The 15,514-nt window shown below is 36.4% G+C and overlaps 1 protein-coding gene across 8 annotated transcripts in view; it reads right to left on the bottom strand.

Annotated features, from left to right (window-relative positions):
- LOC134676160 (cadherin-89D) overlaps nt 1–15,514 on the bottom strand; it is a 76,585-nt gene that overhangs the window by 38,932 nt on the left and 22,139 nt on the right. For all 8 annotated transcript variants that reach the window (XR_010099884.1, XM_063534442.1, XM_063534462.1 and 5 more), the window contains exon 3: nt 3,400–3,499. Coding sequence is in view for 7 of the 8 variants with exons in the window: in XM_063534442.1 (XP_063390512.1) it covers nt 3,400–3,499 (100 nt within the window). In the remaining variant the exon portion in view is untranslated. The remainder of the gene's footprint in view (nt 1–3,399; nt 3,500–15,514) is intronic.

Genomic DNA, 15,514 nt, shown 5'->3' with positions numbered 1-15,514 from the left:
TATGTATGCTAGTTTTAAGCTATTTATCTATTGACCACTAGTTGCCTCAAATAAAGACTTTTCATTTAATTTCATTACAAATAAAGATATGATATGGACAGCATGGACCAATCTGGATAGGAGTGACAAAAACTCGTATAATGTTCCACCTGACGGGGAAATGATCTACGACTCAAACAATAGAGAAACCGCAAGCTTGATGCAACTGATAACTGCAATGTTCACTTAAACAACTAAGTATACCGGTAAAAGCACAATAGTTCTATAAATACCTAGTAATACATTTTATGAAAACAAAGTGGTTAACCTATTATCTACAGTAATATTAGATACGGCTGTAATAACTAGCAATGGTTCTTATCATAATGAGGAGGTGTAATTATAAGTGTAGTTGCTTTATAAGGGATTACTTAACTTACAGGGATTACTTAAGAGTGGCAAACGGAAAATCGTTATCAAGCCTCGTGCTGTCCTTCCGTCTGTCAGCTACCTATCACAGACCATGAAGTATAGCCCTATATTTCATGATCTGTGATAGATGAAATGTTGACAGGGTCGCTATAGCAATAGTAATAAGATCCTTGGCAGAATTCCCTTGGACAATAACAAGAAATAGACGGAAATACTACAACACTCGTTAAAAACATACATGTAGGTATAAACTATCATGTTATGCTGTAATCCAGGTTGTTGACAAATAACCCGACAACGTAACAAGTTGATATAAGGAAGCTAGAGCTACAACTGGGAAATGCATAATATTAGATGTTTTATGATGGATTGTCGCTGATTGAAGCCTAGAGGTATAGATGTATACCGCGTCGGTAGATATGTACGATGAGTTATTTAGTAGATAGATGGTTACTATAGGTCTACCACTTATCTTTGGCGGCTGCGCGGTCATTTTCTAATAGAAGAAGCTAGCTTTGAGACTAAAACTAGATAGTTTATCTTCTTCTTAGCATATATTTGCGTCCACTGCTCTGCTGCTGGACATATTATGCTTCTTTCATGGATTTCCATGTTGTTCTGAACGGCGTTTCTATGCCAGGTCGGCCCTGCCCTGCCGTCATTATAATGTCGTCCGACCATCTGGTTCGTGGTTTTCCATCACTTCGGCTTCCCAGTCCAGTAAACTAAATATCCATAAACCAAAACGGTTCAACCATAGGTATTTTTAAGTAAGTAAGTATTATATGTATAGCTTCGGGAACAGAAGACATTTTTTGTCTGAAGGTCTCTTAGAAGTAGGTAGCTAAAATGCTAAACAATGTAGGTAGGTACATAACTACAATATCAAGCGCAACTAGTGCTTTTCCTATTTATTTGACTTCGTATAGGTCGCGTTCGCGGGCCCGTTTCTCAAAACCTTGTAACTTGCAATACAACTGGAAGTCACTTTCTAACAAAAGCTGTCAAAAAGTGACATCCGCTTGTATTACAAATTAAGCTTTTGAGAAACGGGCCCCTAATCTAATTAAGTAAATGTGTGAAGTAATAGCAGGTATATAGGCACGCACTATTAACTAAAATGACGTGTCTATTATTTTAATATAGACTAGTTAAACAAGAAACTTGGTAAAGTTATATGCGTGGTTACGCTCGTTGAGTATCTGTAACCGCAAATTACTAAACATCAGTCAGTACCAACTAGTGACGCCCAAAATGAGCACAACATGCATATTAATTTGACAGAAATATTGCCATTACAGTCATTTGAAAAGTACCTACTAAATGTTAGGCTCGGCTCAGTAGATACATTCAAGATTTTACGACCAACGATTTACTACTTACGACTATTAGAACAGTTTAGTAGCTACCTACTTGTTAAACTAGGTAGTTAGTAACAGTGCATACCTATACTTATTTCTACAATGCAGTCACCTTTCCATTTTAAATTGTTTTACTATCAAGTTTTTTCACATCCGAACACGCCCAGTCGGCTAATATCACGCAAACCTGACGCAAGCCTACTCAGAACGTCGTGTCTACTATAAAAAACAGGGCTGCTAAACTAACGCCGCATCATAACGAACTTTTTCATGGCCCGCTTGACGAGTTAGTTTTTCACATTGCAGCCACTAACCCCATTCAGACTTAACCCTAACGTAACATCCAGTATTTAATACCAATATCGTACCTAAAATTACGAGAACACTTTCGCAGTAAGTATACATTCTGCTTATATGTATAAATCCTATGCTATACCTTATGCTAGGAAAATCAAGGTAATTGAAAGTTTCTTTTTTATATAACTCAAACTTCTAACCGACCAACTTACGAAATATAGGTACAAATGGATAGGCCTAACACATTGCCGCAACAATATCTCGCCCTACCAACCTATTATTAATTACATATATATTATATTATAAAAGATACGGGTAATCTACCTGGCGGCGCTCCTGTGCTAAGCCTACTGTCCTACAATGTTAATTAAGTGTTTCTTGTCTTCAGTAATGTTTGAAATCAACCACAAGAAAACGTATCCATAGAATACTTAAAATCTGACAGCTCGTTAAAAAATATCAATGCACAAAAATTAAAAATCCATAAAAGCATAGTTGATTTTAATGATTTTATGACGGTAAAGGTTTATACATCTCTCCTGTTCTTGACCTGTCCATTGAATCAAAATGTGTTTGTTACCTAAAACCTTTTCTAATATTCAAGGCGTGTAAAATAATTAAATTCCATACTTTTACAATACCATATAACACGAATTCCAATGTGGCCATTGTTCTCAAAGATGCAGCAAGCGACCAACTCCCATTGTAATTCAAAACACGTACCTACCAATACGAATCCAAATTCATGTCAATTAAGAAGAAAAATGGCTCATGTTGTCCCAATGCTAAATACAAAGCATGAGAACTCGTATTGCTAGAGTAATAAAGTAAAGATTAGACTAGTTACATTACAGCCTGGTATGGAGATGGTAATCCGAACATCTCGATCCTTTCTCACGACAAAGGACTCATGAAATAAATTCAAAGCAAATTGAACCCTAAAATGAAGACGGTAAATTTTGTAATGCTTTGGTACCTACATAGAATTAGGTCAGTTTTGCAAGCGGTCATGCAGATTTGTGACGGATTTGTTGTCCAGTCTAACTTAGTCCTAATGGGTTTTGGATTGCTATACATTGTTTTGTCTTGACCAATATCTATACATCTTAAAATACAATCATCTTAAACTTCAATGACAAAACATTTCTTAAGGTATACTTCAGAAAATGCCACTACCATAATAGTATACCTAGAGTACCTAGACTATCAAACGAAATATGTACTTAAAGGGTTTATAGTTTATTTACACCCTATAAGCACATATTTGGTTAACATATTGTAACACTAGTGTAGAAGCGACATTAGAACTATTTAATTAGCCAGAACTAACCTTGGATGAACTTCCACTTTTAGAACTTCATCCCCCACTTGTAGATTTTCCGGTATTCTGACAAATTTCAGATACTCGCCGACGGGGTAGAAATTGCAACCTGAAACAATGAAGGTTATTTCATAATTGGATAAACATTTTAACAGTATATTTTTTACACACGATCCTCTTTCTAAACACATTCCAATATATCAATAGAGATTCTCCCATACCTACAATAAGTAACCAAATGCCCTGATATGTCTAACGACGTTAGAATAGGCCATTGAAAGCCTTGTGTGAAAATATTTCGCAAGTATTTGGACCCGTTCGAATTGTGTTAGGATGGGAATAGCCCCATTGTCTTGTTGATACTATTGTCACTTAGCCACTGATTTACTTATTTAGCCTTATATCTGCGGATAACCCTTCAAAAATGGCAATCGCATGAGTCTTATTGATCGAACATTTAGAGACTAGGTAAAATGTCAAACAAAGTTTTCTGAAATCGATCAACTTTTATTAGACCTACTGACAGACATTAAAGTTTTTTTAAAGGAAACTCGCAAAAATAATCTATAAATTTAAAAACATAATAAACTATTCGTTGTAATGTTTCCTTTTTTCGCCAAGATTTAAAAAGAAACGTGTCATGTGCAAACACAATTTTTTTTGCCGAATTTGACCAAAAATTTAATAACATTTTTCTTTGTGATCCTCATGACCTCAGAAGTGGGTGCTTAAAATTTGTTGGGTTTCTGAAGCCCACGGTGTATAGCGCTAGTCTCAAAGTACGCATTATCGGCGTTAGGATCGAAATCGGACTCGAAAACGGCGACCTTGGGATGCATAATGCACCTTGGCTCCTCTACACGATGGGCCAGCGCCGGCCACTCCAAGGGACGCATTTATGCGTTAGAGGGAGCAAGTGATATTGAAACAATGAAGGTTATTTCATAATTGGATAAACATTTTAACAGTATATTTTTTACACACGATCCTCTTTCTAAACACATTCCAATATATCAATAGAGATTCTCCCATACCTACAATAAGTAACCAAATGCCCTGATATGTCTAACGACGTTAGAATAGGCCATTGAAAGCCTTGTGTGAAAATATTTCGCAAGTATTTGGACCCGTTCGAATTGTGTTAGGATGGGAATAGCCCCATTGTCTTGTTGATACTATTGTCACTTAGCCACTGATTTACTTATTTAGCCTTGTAGTTATCCCGATCTTCTTATATGGACAATTCCATCGGGGTTACAGTACTTATAGTCAAATGTTGTACCACTACAAAGTACGAGAACATACTAAATTAAATTAACTCTATATCACGTGTACATATTTTAAAACGACTTTAATATTAAGTACAATTTTGACTCATTTAGGTTCCAAACCAGAGTGAGGGTTCCGTCAGAATCGTATGCCGATGATGAAATATAAATACGTTTTATCAGTGTTCTTCGTTGAAGAAAAGCATCGTGAAGAAAGCGGAATAATTCAAATAGTTTTCCCTGTGGATAAGAAGGGCAAGGGCGCTTTCGTAAATACTAAGTGCCTCAGACAATATTTGGGATAAGCCTGCCGAGTGCAACTCTGATTTCCTAAGGATGTTTCCAGATATTATACTAAGATGAGGGGCAGACGTTGAATATTTTAATGATGATTTAATTTGTGATGCAATGTTAGAGTTAAAGCTCTCACCGGGTCACCTTTAAATCTGTTCGTGCGGAATGCAATAAATAGAGAAGCATGGCGGGAAACAACAAAAAAGGCCGTACAACGACCTCAATGACCACGACTGCTCTGACAAGAGTATCCGATTAAGAAGAAGAATGTTAGAGTTTGTGCTCAGTTACTCTTCTGTGTCCAAACTTAGCGAGCTTTAAACAAATACCTGTCCTATTGCAGTTCACGCAGTTCACTAAATTTACATAGGTTCTCAGACCCATATCCAACGCTGAGATTTTAGTACCTTTCAGAACTAGAGCCCAAGTTTGCGCAAGTTTACTGACCGTCAATAGAGATTCCGCGACAAATCTGGTGACGACACCGGTTATGGTGAATTTCCCATCGGCATCGGGTTTCCCAACCCTTAAACCTTAATGGCTTTATTACCAATTTAGCTTTGGGATGTGCAATCATTGTTTGCATTTGCAGTTTGTCTTTTCACTATTTGTCAATGAGCCATTGCAAGGGACTTGCTTTCTGGCGGAACTTTATTTGGCAATTTGCATTTTTACCCTCGATAGTTAAAGGTATGCTGGTACTAAACTCTCGTAATTAGCCTTGATAAAATCCCAAGCGTCCGTAAGTACCTTTGTAGTAATAATCAGTATAGTCACCCTGGTTGTACTTCCTTCAATGGAAACGTTTAGCAATATTTTAATCATACCGGGTGTGGCCTGTAATATGAGCAAAAAATTAAACTGTAGGCGGTACTCCTCATACTGACCAACATTTGTTCAACGACTTTTAAAAATAACTTGTGGTTTGATTTTTAATACACTTTAAAGTTTATTCTAAGACACAATGTATTGCGAATTCTGTTATGTTTAAGGCGTGACAAGCAACGTCAATCACAATGATATGGGGTGGCGATGGCGTCCATTGAAGATAATATTTATTTTGTATGAAAAATAGGGAGTCTAAATACTTCATCATTTTTAAAAGTTGCAGAACAAAAGTGTCACCGTTTGAGGAGTACCTACAATCTATGTTTTAATTATTTGCTCATGTTACAGGCCACACCTGGTATACATCAGCATGAATTAATTATAGCAAGCCAAGAACTAGTATTTTTTAGCTTCAGTGAATTTATAACCTCTTTAGTTATTTTTAGCTACTTACTTAACTAAATAGAGCGGTATCATTGCTATATTTAGCCTAGCTTTTATTATGTTAGACATTAAAGACATATTAAATATATATAGAACGGGTCACTCACGTATTTTAAGTCGAAAAACGCTCGGCATGTTTCAGTAAAGACATATTAACCATACATAACATGCACAAAACAAATCAATGTTGTCCCAAATAAACACTTAAAAGATGAAGTAGAACTAGACGCGCAGAGTAACCATTAATAATAAAGACAAAAAATTCATAAATAAAATAAATACGATTATTAATTTTAAACTGGTTTGTAAATTCAAAATTTCTCTTCATAGAATGTTTTTAATTTTTATTCTTGACAAATACGGTAAATGACGCAACCCATGCCATAATCGATTAGACACTGATTTAACTAGAAGTTTGTTTGCAGGATTATTAACAATTTAGTTTAGACAGCGGTTTAGCAACTTTCATTTTCGATTTCATTCAGTTGATAGAAAAGGCATGAAATGCGTACCGTAGAATGAATTTACGGCAATTACTTTATACAACGTACGAGTATCACATAGAAAGTACTTTTCGTCGGTATAATTAATAACAATAGTGTATATTTTGTATTGATTACAGTTTCCGAAGAAAGAAAGTAAAGGAACAAAGAAAAGCGAAACTTATTTTAATTATAATTGATGACTGCAGTTAATCTCACTGTTTATTTAAATGATATATAATATAATGATTACAAATGATATGGATTGTAGTAAGAATGACTTTGATAATTTCCCACGATCGGCTTAAATTGTACTGGTAGCGACAAATTACGTCACGTTAACTGGAAAGCATCTAACGTCGAGCTTAAAACAAAAGATACACAATATCGCATCATTAGTTATGGTGCAAATCGACGTGCTATAGAGTTGAGTGGTTCCCTTCAGTTAACATTTAACATGTAATGGATTAATATGTTACATTCTCAATAGTATACGAATTCTGATTGTAATAACAGGTTATGAATTTGATTTGGAATTGTTGATCTGATAGATGATTTTTCAACCGGAAACGTCACCTTTTACACTATCAGAACGAAGCAGGTATCAATTTTACCACTATAAGAATACGCCTCTAGGTTATTTGAAATTTTGCAATTGAACAAGAAATAATCTTGACATTATGTTATGAAAATTCCCGGCAAAATTTCCCCAAAGTAAAACAAAGTTATATTTTCTTTTTTCCGGTTAAAAAAATTACTGATCTCTCCTGTCCTCAATTAATGATTACTTAATAAGTCGCCGTGTTTTAGATCGCTATAAGTTGAAAGTTGATCGCTATACTTGAATGGAACCCTAACGCCAATCATGCTATCACACTGATCGCGACGGAGCAGACAGTGAGGTTCTCATAACTCCCATAATACCGGTGGCCTGTAGATGGATCTGAGATAAAATACCGCAACTTTTACTCAGAGCAACACAGCGAGTGCACTTGTCACTTGATTGAGAAAACATTTCAATTTGATGGCTCCGCGACTTCACAAAAGGCTTTTTATGTGTGACACTTTATTTAAACTAGGCAACGATAACTATGGAACATACAATGGATAATATAGTTTAATTTGTATGCAATCTATTGAGTGTTTATTACTACCTATGTAGGTCTTTTGTAAAAAAACTGGTCAAGTGCGAGTCGGACTCGCGTTGCAAGGGTTCCGTACATCACACAATTTTTTAATATTTTTTTTGTACGTGATACGTAACGTGAAAAACCCGAATGGGTCAATCAAAAACCAGATGTAACATGAAGTTTTCGGGCGTGGTGGCTTATATCTCCGCAACTATGCAAAGTAGCTTAGATAGGAAGATTAAATGCCGAACAATAGTACTAGTGTCCAAATGCGAAGACTGAAGACCGAGCTCCGCGTAGGCCTGATAGCTCGGAGAGTCCGACGGGTCGCACTTCCTACAACTTCCACAAGTGTTTTAAAAGCGAAGGCCGAAGAGAGATAATACCTACAGGGTGGCCAAAAAATAAGTGCGTTCCCTCAGCCAGGGAGGTTTTTGGATTATACTGAGCTTTACAACTTTTACTATGGGACCAGCCGAAATCGAAAAAAAAATGTATCCTCTCGTAGAAAACGGAGCAGCCAAAATGTATGAAACAGCCAAATTTTTCTTCGCGATTTCGGGGTTGCACGTTGGCAACTGGAATACACTTAGTTTATTTTTTGGCCACCTGTATAGTGCTTTTTAAAATACGTAACAATAGTAACCTAATCAATCAGTACTACAAGTACTATTGCGGCTGTGTTCCAGATACAGCCTAGTCGCATTTTTTGTCTCCAGTCCGACTCACGCTTGAAGCTAATGGCACGCCTCTTCGGGACGCTTCGGGCCTTCGGCCTTACGCGGATGTAAGGCCTTAGGCTTAAGGGCTTAGGGCCTTTACAATAGCGTCTACATCACGTTTCACCTAAACCATTGCGGCTGTGTCCCTAAAATAACCGAAACCACATTTTTGTTCTTAAATCCGACTCACGCTTGACTCTAGATTTCTAATAGGTTTTCCTGTCATCTTTAGGTAAAGGACTATTTAGTGTATTTTTTTCAGAATTTTAGACCTTGTAGTTTCGGAGATAGAGGGGGGGTAATGGTCATTTTTTGTCTATTTTCTTGAATAACTTCTAAAATTTTTATCATAAATTTATAAATAAAATATATTTGAGATTCTCACAATGAGCTCTTTCGTTTGATATGTAACACGAAATAGTTTGCAAAACTTTATTTTCTCATTTTATCTTTTACCCCCCAAAAGTAGCCCTTATGTTTAAAATTTATTTGTTGACGTTACATATCCGTCTTTGGGTCACAATCTTACATATGTGTACCAAATTTAAACTTAATTGGTCCAGTAGTTTCCGAGCAAATCGACTGTGACAGACGGACGGACAGACAGACGCACGAGTGATCCTATAAGGGTTCCGTTTTTTCCTTTTGAGGTACGGAACCCTAAAAACATAATGAATTACTTGTAATGAATTTGCAATAAGGTGCAGCGGGGCAATTTCGACTGTGGGATAATTTAAACTAATCGTAATATCTTCCATGTTTTACATTATTATCTGAACATACCGCCGTCTATATTTCCGTGTTCTTATAACCCGGCAACCTTCAAATCAAGAGTGAACAGGCACCTTCTGGGCGAGCTCGCTCCATCGTAGGCCACGTCTACGCCTCGGCTAGTCTGTGGCCATGAGTAAGCCCATTCATAATAATAAAAAAAATACCTATATGGCACTCAAGTTAACAATATAAAACATGGAAGATATTCGAGTAGTTGCAATTACCCCGCAGTTGAAATTGTCCCGCTGCACCTTATTTATATTTTTTTTATCATGAAAAATTAGTCATAATTTCTGCTTTTCTGTACATTCGAGATGAATAATATGTCGCTTGCCCTGTCGCTTTACCTATGTTTATTTGCAAGTTTTATATTAAGGACGTTGTTATTTTAAGCTGTGAGTAGTACAACCGCGACAACCGCGAATAATCGCAATTACCTCAATTACTCAAGCTCAAAAACTATTAAACTATTCTGATCTTCTGTTCACAACTCATCGTGTAAAATCGACTTTAAAATATACAGGTAGTTATTAAAGAATTTATAAATTATGTACAAAGAAGAGCTCCGTGATATCTGAACAGATTTGAAGGTCAAACATATTAAATAATAAAACCAAGTTACACGAGAGTCTTTGAAAGATGCGTTTTACGACAGTGATTGTAAACCCATGAATGAATTAGTTATTATAAGATCGGTACTCATGGGAGGAATGGAAACAAGTCATGATAAGAATCACAGCACTCAATAATCCCGCACCTCATAGCTCAATAGCGCTTCTCAAAATTGTACTGCCGTATTCGAACTTCAAGATATTCACAAGAGACGACACGTACTAGATCCATTCTAGATACGTTATAGTTTAGATATCAACTAGTTCTCTTTTGGAGCGCAATTCGGCCAACCAATGTCACTGTTTTACGTTAGATAGAGTAAGATATCTATTAGATGTGAATTGGATCTCTAAGTCATAACTAATATAACTATCCTGTGGAAATCGTTCAAGAGTAGGTATCTCCAGAATCGCGCAAATGTCAAATTTGACAGGTTAGATCATATCGTTATCGTATCTTGGTAATGACTAAAAGATATCTAATAGATTTCTATTTAAAAATCCGAATCGGGCCCCAAGTCATGATAAGAATCGCAGCACTCAATGATCCCGCACCTCACAGCTCAATTGCGCTTATCAAAGTTATAGTCTACATTCTAAGCACTCTTTATTATAGTCTAGAAACAGGCCATAACGGTTTCAAGGGCTTTCTACAAATTACTTTCTAAGAGAGAAATAGGAAAAATTGCATATTGTGAAATAAATTGGAGAAGATTATCAGCATCAATCATCCTGGATTTAAAAGTATAATTAAATAGTCGTTATAGGAAGCATATTGGTGAATGTCAGTATCGAAATTTCATCTTGAACAATTCACCGCTTGGTTGCCGTTCGGTTTCTCCTTTGGTCGTTTTGTTGATCTAATCAACAAAAAAGGCGATTTATTTACATATTCATATATTTGTTTAATTTTAATATTACAGTTACAAAATATAATTCTAAATGTAGCACCCATTAACAATACGTAAGATAGTGGTCCGATTTTTAGTTGACTGTCCCAGTGCATGTCACCTTTAAGAGTGACATTCCATTTCCAACTGCAGCTGCAATACTGTTCATTTTACTATGGAAACGCGTCGCTGTCATTGTCAATTTCCATAGTAAAATGAACAGTATTGCAGCTGCAGTTGGAAATGGAATGTCACTTTAAACTTACTTCAATTTCAATATTAGATATGACAGCAAGGTGTCATGTAGAGCTGTAGAGCCATAGGAAGTTTACCTTATATATAATTATTACACCTCCATAAAATTATTTGCAATTAAAAATTGAATTTCACATTTTTTCTGACCTGAAATCAGTTATAATTTAGAAAGTGATTAGTGGATTTGATTCTACGAGTAATAATTACACCATTGGTGTATTGTGGGAAGTAAAAGTTAAAATGGCGTGACTTTACATTCTCACGTTTTACATATTAGTAAAACTTAGAATGTTACTCTCGTAGGTATTGTATTGGAATATAAATAAGATGAATGCAAGTGACAGCAGTGATAGTAAGTTTGCTGTGATAGTAAGTAGCACTTCTATTACATGAGAAAAAAGACACAAGTATTATTTATGTGGATTATAAGTAGTACTTTCGTTATCGACAATAATCAGCTCCTCAAACTAAAAATATTGCTCTTCACATTCACTTCGTAAATTTCATTTTAGTATTCCTTTATTCATAATTTTTCTTAGGCTAGGTTTTTATAATATGTATATAAAAGTAAAATATAAAAACACTTACAAAACAATAAAAAATACATATAAACACATTATAAAAAACCTAACCTAGGGTGCCGCCAGCAGCGGGGCAAGGGCAATCATTTTAGTTATTATTATGCAATAATATGACTATGTCGCTATATCAAACGACATTTTTATACTTGGTTGGTGGTTGGATACTTATTCGACCCTTTGTATTGGAAATGAAGCCACTCAGTTGTCGGCAGAATGACATCTTTAGTTTTATTTCTACTTGACATTGTAAGTTTAATTCATTGTAATGAAAGTGTGGATGGAAAAGCAACGTGCGTGACTTAGTTTAAGTTTAGCTAGTGACGCCTTCGACATAATAATCTTTATCATTAATTCACGATTAAGTACTAACTCACTTCATTTTCTTATCTAGCAAGCGTTTTAATATAAGAAAGTAGATAGAAAGTAGAAAGTACTTATATTCTTCAGATTTTTGATACGTTTATATCTGATATTGTAAGGAATCATTTTTCACAATTATATACCAAATTATAAGCTTATTTATATTGTAATGGAAAAATATTTAGATAACAAAATACTTCTATGAAGCCGGACGGGCGATTAAATCTGTGTCTCGAATAGTGTCGATGGACTGTCAAGTTGGCAGCGATTCCGTGTTGCCAGGGAGATAGGTCTGAATCCCTTCGAACCAGTTCGATCGACAACTAGTTCTTACCAAAATAATTATTATCATTCTCCATGAACGGGTAGGAATGTATAGATTGTCGAGTCTTCCTTTCCCTTTCTTAAAAAATATCATACCGTGCTTGTCCAGCAGCGTTTACCACGCTCTGTTCTAATTTCCGTATTTAGAATTTCACGTCAGTCTTGTTAAATGCCTTGGGATTGTAACCCTGGCAACATCGAAGAGGAGGCACCGAGGGAGAGTGATTCGGCCATTTTGGGACTTGGATTTTCTTCCCCGACCTAGCCGGGCTCGGCTTTATATTAAATAATTGGGACAACGTTCTCATCTTTGGTAAGTAATCTTACATTCGTTTGTGAAGACCGTGAAATTCGGAATCTGTTGTTGGATTATGCGATTATTGACGTGAACCGTTTATTTCAGCCTGCCCTCAGGTGTACCTTGAGGTTAACCCGTTTCCCGAAAGGGCGAACCAGGAGCGTCCTGGGCACTTCGGAGTTGATATTCGATCACTCATAAACCCGGCCAAGACGATTTTCCTCCGACAGGTAAGGCGTCGTTCATATACTTTTGTCAGAAATTGTATGGCGTGCCATGCGGCCACATAAAAGTATCCCGCGTAGCGCTGAATTCTATACTGTAATATAACCCCAAAGGGTTACGCATGGAAACCCTTGTTCCTATGTGAAACGGACTCTCACGTGGCACGGACCACAGATTCTTGGCGTGACCTGAGCCAGTGGAACTAATCCCGTACCCGGAATTTTCCAGGAGGTGTCTACTAGGGGCGCGGCCTTTGGTAGGCCAGATTCTGTGCCAGTCGACCTGTGCAGCTGGCCCCGCCAGAGTCGGAGCTATTGGAACCTCCGGCCATCTGGTCGAGAGAGAGCCGTCGACTGTCGCTACAGTGCAGCTAAGCCTTTCACTACTTTTTCCTAAACTGCGATTTTGGACTATTCACCTTTTAGTATTAACTATCCAATAGCGCAATCGACCAAGTATCACCAACAATAATTAAAACCCGGTTAGATAAATATAAATTTAGTTTACTATCAATAAGTCGTTAAGTAGTGTTTAAGCTCAAAAGTGTAAACTTAACCAGGCCGGCAATTAAATTGTACCTGTCCACTATCGGGTTGTTTGTTTTATCCCCTTCAGGACCCTTAGTTTAAAAATAAAGTATTACAATATTAGAACCAGTCGAAGCTTCCATGCATTTTTTAGTTCACTCCTAGTTATTTTTAACTAGACATCTTCACATTACGGTCCACCACACGTCCACAACCTACCTGTTGACAAATATAAAAACGGAGCTTTTGGAGTCATTCTCGTAAGGTAGTAGGTACATATTTGACTTTCGCAGGTTTTTCGCTGTCGCAGTTATACGTTTTCACAAGTAGGTGTCATTTAAATTCATTACAGTAACTACTTATTATATTAGTATGATGTGATGGGGGCAGCATAGCATATGCCCCCCCTGTCGGGAGACTAAAGAATAAAATTTGTAACTAAATATATGCCCCTCTCCCACGTCCCCTTGGCCATCGGCCATATCAACTGCCCCCACCGAGCCCACTTACTGGCGACGCTCTTGGTAAGGTTAAGGGGCGTTTTCTTTCTTGGTAGTGCTTATACTGCTCTAATGACAATAGTCATCAGCCAAAGTACAGACAGGCACGGTGTTTGTGGCAAAAGATTATTAGGCCCATGCACGCCTAGGCAAAACTAGCTGTGATAAACACGTATGCCGATATCGCCCATGGATCATTGAACTCCAAGTTAGATCCTCAGTCATCTCCCGCATTCCCTTAAACTTGCTTTCTATAATGTTTACATAATGTGATTTCTCCAAGGTCGACTGCGCGGACCGGTCGCAGGCGCATGACCTACGCCGGTTTCGATTTCTACGGGTCCATTAGAAAACTGATAGCTTTGATTGGGATCTTAATCGATTTCTTGAAACCACGACCCTCAGTATACAATGAAATGTTTAAGCCCAGTTAAAAATATTTGCATTTGTACCTACTTACTTCTTAGTTTACCTGTTTGTATAATACTTTGATATTATATCACAATATATCATAAAGAGAAATTTTAAGAAAATTGTTAATGACAAACGAAACTTTACTAGAACTTATTACTTATTGACAACATACGACATCAAGATTTAACTTTAAAATTACTAGTTCACAATCAATCACTTAGTTCCACGTAGTTTATAAGCATATTGGATTTGTACCTACATTGGTAAACAAACTTAGTGCTCTAAGTATTTTTTTCGCTTTTAGTCTGTGGTGATCTATTACGGTGAAATTAAAGGATGACGGTAATTGATAAGGTAGGTCCATTAAGGGTCGGTTGCACCAAACTGTCATCGTTAAAGACTTTGCTAATATTTTTTGTATGAAAATTTACATAGTTAACCGCCGCGGCGCGCCGGGTGACGTTGATCAGTCTGTCAAGTGCGGATGGTGCAACTGGTGCTAAGTCTTCTATACTGTGGCGTGTCTAATAGGATTCACAATGTTACATGTAACTGCCGACATAAAACCTTAAAATAATGTTTCTTCAATTGCACGGCACATTACATTTTATGTCACGAATGCTTTAAAAGTAAGTAGGTTTATAGTTGTACATACCAAATAACAAAGTCTTATTAAATTACTCGTGAATTTATATCACAAATTTAATAAACGCGATTAATTCTTATGATACAAAGAAAAAGTGGTTTCAAGTTCAGTAACACTTGTTTTTACGAGTAAGTAAGGCACTGACTTCATTTCACTTTTATTGATAAAAAAGCAAAAGAAACGGATTGAAAAGAAATGTGAGTTACGAAATTCTAAGAACACGTTTAGTCGTAATCGGATAACGTCTTAGCATATTAAAATGATACATTTCTATGAAAACCGAAAGTGGACAAACTAGTCAATAGTAATTAATAATAGAGAATACGCATTAAGCATTAAGATGACGAGTACCGGTTCACCGATATATATTATAATGAAAACTAATGAGAAATGTTGTTCAACGACTGTATCAACTGAAAACCAGGAACCTGGAATTGTGAATGATTGTATTTTGTGGGTTATAAAATAATCGGGTAAGTAATAGAACGTATACAAACCTATAATATATTGCTCAGAATATATAAATTCAATTAGTATAATTTTGAATGGCA

This window comes from Cydia fagiglandana, chromosome 2, assembly GCF_963556715.1.
Source record: "Cydia fagiglandana chromosome 2, ilCydFagi1.1, whole genome shotgun sequence".
In the NCBI taxonomy this organism is placed as follows: domain Eukaryota; kingdom Metazoa; phylum Arthropoda; class Insecta; order Lepidoptera; family Tortricidae; genus Cydia; species Cydia fagiglandana.
The sequence above is the reverse complement of the archived record's forward strand: the minus strand, read 5'-3'. Positions and strand labels throughout refer to the sequence as shown.